Raw genomic sequence first — 5,494 nt, 5'->3', positions numbered from 1 at the left:
CAGGAATTCTGCACGAGATACTTAACTTTATGATACATGCATCCAGAAAATGAGTAACTGGAGTACAACGCACATGTTCAAGAGCAACCCTAACTTTCTTAAAAAGGAGCTTCTTTGACTTTTCAAAATGTAGTTGTTCTCCTCCCACTAAGATCTATTTAATTTTTTTTTTTTTCCCCAGACAAGGTACCGTTTATTGCAGTCAATTCACCTTGCCAAATGCAGGTTAACACTGGGAAGGAAAAAAAAAAAACCACCAAAATTCACCTACTTGAAAGCACTAATCTTAGAAGCATTACAGGAACTCTCTCAGCCTTATGAATTGCCACTGTATGTTGCCATTATTGAAAAAGCAGTTTAATCCCTAATTTTACTGTAGCTTTCAAAGCTGTACTTTCAATAGCTTCTCATACAATTAAAAGGCCTATTTCATGCATCAACTGTCTCTTCAGTTTGTTATTGCAACCACTGGCCAAAAAAACAGAAGTTGACATATGGTCTTTGCTGAGGAGACTTACCTAATATGTAGATAGTCTTCTGATCACTTCTCTGACCAAGAGAATTAGTCACCTTGCAGATATAAGTCCCAGTGTAGTTGTAAGTCAAAGGGCTGCTGAACTGCAGAGTATTGTTGACAGATAACAGTCCTTCAGGCCACTGTCCATCCAACCTAAACCAAAACAGTTAGTTGTATTTCACCTGTGAATCTTTACGACTGATGTCTAAACATAACTAGTTCTGTATTTGCAGTAGTCCAGAGCAAATATCTTACTGTACTCTGACACTGTCAGTGGGCTTTCATTGGATATTCTCCATTCCCACTTGAACACTTAGTATTTACTTTCTGTGCCAAATCCTTCAAAGGTGAAATCTGCTGGCACCAGTGAGCTGTCTGAAAATTAACATTACTACAACTAAGAAAGCATTATCTAAAAAGAACTTGGAAGAACAAACCAACAAGCTCTAAAAGCTAACAGTCAAACTAAGAAGCACTTACACTGCTGTTTGCATTATCTGCCTGGTCTTTTGCATCCAGCTGAGCCATCCCATAATGCATTTCTATCAGTTTATGCTTAATTTACAGAAGATTGACTAGGATTCTGAGCAGGAGTTAAAACAGTTTCTTCCCTTTTAACCTGCCTTTTCTCACCTGCCATCACTTTTCTATCTAAATTACAGCACTGAAACAAAACATTTCCCCAAATGTATCACGGAGGACCACAACTAGTTGGAAAGAAAAAAAAGTTTCCAATCAACTGGCTTTTTCAAATGTAGCATTTGCCTGTCACTTCCCTGTAGCATTCATTCTTCGTGTGATGGCAGTAATAACTGTGTAAGCAAAACAGAGAAAGGAGAACGGGCAAAGGCACTGGAACTATTTTAACAGAGCTGCCCACTGACCATTAAACACCTGTGTAATTTCATGCCATTGCTTCCCATCTTGCTTTTATCTAAGTATTTATTAAGAGCTAAGCAGGAATAAGTCAACATTCCAAGGTGATCACCAGGAAGCATTTACCAAGTATGATTTTCTAAGCTGTATCAAACAAAACCCACTTCAAAACAGGTACTCTAATGGAAAAAAAAAAATATCACACCTCACAGTTAACAGTAAACATGAACTCCAGAAATCTAGGTTCACGGCCATGTTCCCATTGCTATACTGACAATTATTGCCTAGAGTTGCTTCAGTCATATAAAGCTGATGATTAAGTATGCATGTCATAACTCATAACACCAGAAGTATTTTAAAAACATTATAAAAATAGTTATTGGTTTGAAAACTCTATTCTAATAAAGTTCTCATATGTGTAACACTTTAAAATATTGTTGACCATGAAAATATTACTATCCTAGCAAATTCAATGTCACCTTGGCTTCCAGGGCATAAAGCTTCTTTGGTGTGGTAGTTAGATAAGCTGTTGTAATTTAAAACCAGTAATATAAGTACACAATTCAAGTATAGCTAGTTTCAATTTCCCTAAACACTCAAGACATCCTTCTTTTGCATAGAATTCCCTCCCCACCACCCACCTTGAAGTTCCTCATTCACCAATATTACTGCTTCTTGTATGGGTTTTGCTATTGCTCAAACAAAAAAGTACACTAGTTTTCTTCCAGAAAAATAAGCTCTTTGTAAAAGTTGGTTCAGTTTTAACCTCAGGAAGTTTAAAAGTGAACTCTGAAGCTTCAAGTGCTCTAAATATATCTAAATATACATATTTTTTCTGAAGCTGGAAATAGAGGTTGTGTTGATTAGTTCTACATGCTTCCCGAATTCAGATCAAAGAACGCAGACCCCACTTCATCTGAAGAAACAAGCAGTACTGCTGTTGGGAGCCTGGCAAGCTTTGGTAAACACAGGAATTTTTGTATTTTGAAACTTCTCACCACACTGATTTTGAGCTAAGCACAGGCTGACAGCCTGCTGTAGCACATAGCTAAAGCACACATTTTACTAAACCTGCTTTGCCGTAGCCGTGCCTTTGTGACTAGCATTACCTGCAAGACTGACTCGAGAGTTTAATGGCTGATTTTAGCAGAGTCAGTTACAGTAATGTTCTTTCCCTGTGGAACTGACATTGAGCAATTCCACATTTACCTATGCATTTTCAAGCTACAATATGAGTACAGTTTCTGTATGTTAAATTGGATCTACCATTGAGAAGGTAAGAAAGTGAGCTACAGCTTCACATCAGCAAACGTTCCTGTGATTTTACCAACAGAAGCACTATAACATGCTATGTATATATTTACATTGTTCTTAGGAATGATATCTTCTTTGTTTCTAGAAGCAATAAATAAAATAGCTGGGGTATATTTCCTCTTTTTTTTTCCCCTTCACAGGACCAATTTTGACCTATGGTTGCTTTGATTGTCTTCCTGTTTCTTACCCAAAGTACAACAGTGGCTACAAAGGCAAGAAGTCTATTTCAGAGTAGGGCCCATCCAATCCAGCTATTAATGAAATCCAGCTGTTATATAACTTTCTTTTTAACCTAGAGATATGTTCAAAACCTAGTTTCCATTCCTATGAAAAACACCACATTTTTCTGTCTTGGTGTTCACTACCTGAGCACTTGGCACACTACTTGGGCACTTTTGAAAAATATGACAGATTCTATAATTTAACAGCACTTGTAATCTCACCTGTAATTTCCAGATTTTAAAACAGATACAGAAAAGTCTGTTTTAATGTTTACAATCTACTTCAAGTGATGATAGAACAGAACTAATGAAATAGTTGACCTACTAGACTTACTGGGCTTTGCTCTATATACTGCAACATACCCAGTTTAGTCTACTTTAACTAGAAAAATATTTTATCCTTTTCAGGCTTGTAAACTTAAAAGATAGCTGCTCACCTATATTCATCCGTATCCTGTATACTCCTTTTAAAAGGCTGGATAATAGCATTACAAGCCAATGCAGGTCATATACTCCTTGTTTTCAAAACAGGTGTTTACCATAAGCCAAGAGATAACACAGTCTTAATCATGTGGCAACCCCCTATTTGTAAATATTTACCTGGTCCACATAAATTCCATAGGTAATGGGTTTGCATCAGCATTACATCTGAGCTGAACGTTCTCTCTTCCAATGAACCAGTTCCCATCATAGCCAGTTACTGAAACTTCTGGGGCATCTGACAAAAAAGATTTAAACCTATCAACATACAGTATTTTCTTGAAACACAAACTGTGTGTGACGATCAGCTCAGTGGAGCAGAAGGTGTGTTTTAGTTTTGTGGGGTTTAAGTTTTAAGTTACTTCTTTTTTTCAAACTCAAAAACCACCTGCAACAAAACACAGAGAGCACCAATACAGTTCTGAGCTGCAGTATAATGTGCAGCAATGGATTGGATCAGGAATATGAAGCTGTTTTGAACAGTGCAACTGTCCCACTGTGCGTTTTCAGCAAAAACACAGCACTTGGGGGAACTGAGAAGACTTCAAAAGAAAAGAATCAGTTTAATGCTTCCCCCCAAGTGAGATATGAGACATGAGATATGATAATTTAGAGCTACTTCTCACAAGCAAGATGTAGAAAAGTATCAGAAACAACATTTTAAGAAGTCAAGTAATTAGGAAACCATTAAGAAAAAATTCACAGATGCCAATTAAAAAGGTTAACAGTTATCCACTGGCATCATAATGTAGAATCACGCTGCTACGGCTCTGAGGAGCAAGGAGGCGAACTTCAGATAAGCCAGGAAGACCTAACTGAAATAATCAGAACTCAGAACAGAAGAACCAGTATGATTTGGCATAAACTCCTCTAGCAGAGATGGAGGAGTAGCTGCAAAAGCTGTAAGTTTAAGGGAAGACTGACAGAAGACTACAGAATGCAGATATGAAAATACCCTCTTCTCCCTTGCTGCTGTGTTGCTTGCTATACAGTTGTGATAGGAGGTCTAAAACATGCCTTAACCCTAATATCAAGTAAAAGTTTAAGACCAACTCAGTCCCTCTCATCACTTCAAATACAGAACTTCATTCTCTTATTCACTGAAACAATAATAGGGACAAATAACCTTTATTGCCATTTCTGTATCAATGGCATGTAGACAAAATAAACCAGTACTAGTCACTATTTCACACCCAAATAAGTGATTCTTTGCCAAACATAACTAAAACAAACCCAGAAGACATTCTAATCAAACTAAAATAGCAGAAGCTTACTTTTCCCCACCACTACATTCCTTCTAATTAAATTGACAGACTTATTTAGTAACTTTAAAGCACCTCACAGCTGAAAAATCTGTCTCAGGATTCTGATCCTTTACTAAAGGAAGAACTTGAAAACAGCTTATTTTGGTCATGTATGCATCATGTAACAAAAACATGGATCACATGCCTAACAATTGTTTGTCCTAAACTAGTTTTAGCCAAGCAGCACTGTAAGCCATCTCACTTTGTTCAACAAGTCTGGTACAGGTTTGAATTACATGAGCAAGCTGAAAAACATGTTAAGAATGTAACTATTATTTTCTAATTTCCTTATGCAAATTAGAGGGTAAAGCTTAGTAATTTCAAAATAACTTCCTGACCCCCAGAAGACCTACTTTCAATTTGTCATCTTAACCATGAATCTTCATGAGAATTTTTTTAATACTGCTGAGATTGTAAGACACTATAAACAGTTTACAGATCAATTGAGTTTGCTATTTTGCCTGTAAACCTTTAAATGTTAAATATAAACATGAATAACAATGTTTACCCATAAGCCAATACCCAAAACAAACAGTAGCAACCTAACAGCATTCTAGCTTTCTGAATTAATTTTTAAATTAGTTTCCCTTTTTTCTTAAACCAGTAAGTACTCTGCTCCTTCCTGTGGAAGGTATACACCAATACAGAGAATGGTTGTACAATATATACCAAGTAGTAGCTACCTTACAGAATACTCACACTGTATGTCCAGCACATGAGGGTATCTTATCTCCTTTTCCAACGCAGGGTGCCTCACAATACATGTTATGAGTCTTCCTCTT

At 36.7% G+C, this 5,494-nt stretch overlaps 1 protein-coding gene across 1 annotated transcript in view; it reads right to left on the bottom strand.

Moving 5' to 3' along the window:
• The window catches only part of PVRL3 (poliovirus receptor-related 3), a gene marked incomplete at its 5' end in the record, with an annotated part of 18,331 nt that overhangs the window by 4,343 nt on the left and 8,494 nt on the right, over window positions 1-5,494 (bottom strand). Inside the window, 3 exons of the mRNA XM_008936574.1 lie at window positions 519-670; window positions 3,529-3,646; window positions 5,412-5,494. The exon at window positions 5,412-5,494 is cut by the window's right edge and continues 232 nt beyond it. Coding sequence (XP_008934822.1) covers window positions 519-670; window positions 3,529-3,646; window positions 5,412-5,494 — 353 coding nt within the window. The remainder of the gene's footprint in view (window positions 1-518; window positions 671-3,528; window positions 3,647-5,411) is intronic.

This window comes from Merops nubicus, unplaced genomic scaffold (genome assembly GCF_000691845.1).
Source record: "Merops nubicus isolate BGI_N331 unplaced genomic scaffold, ASM69184v1 scaffold15563, whole genome shotgun sequence".
In the NCBI taxonomy this organism is placed as follows: Eukaryota; Metazoa; Chordata; class Aves; order Coraciiformes; family Meropidae; genus Merops; species Merops nubicus.
This window is presented reverse-complemented; position numbering and strand designations above follow the sequence as displayed.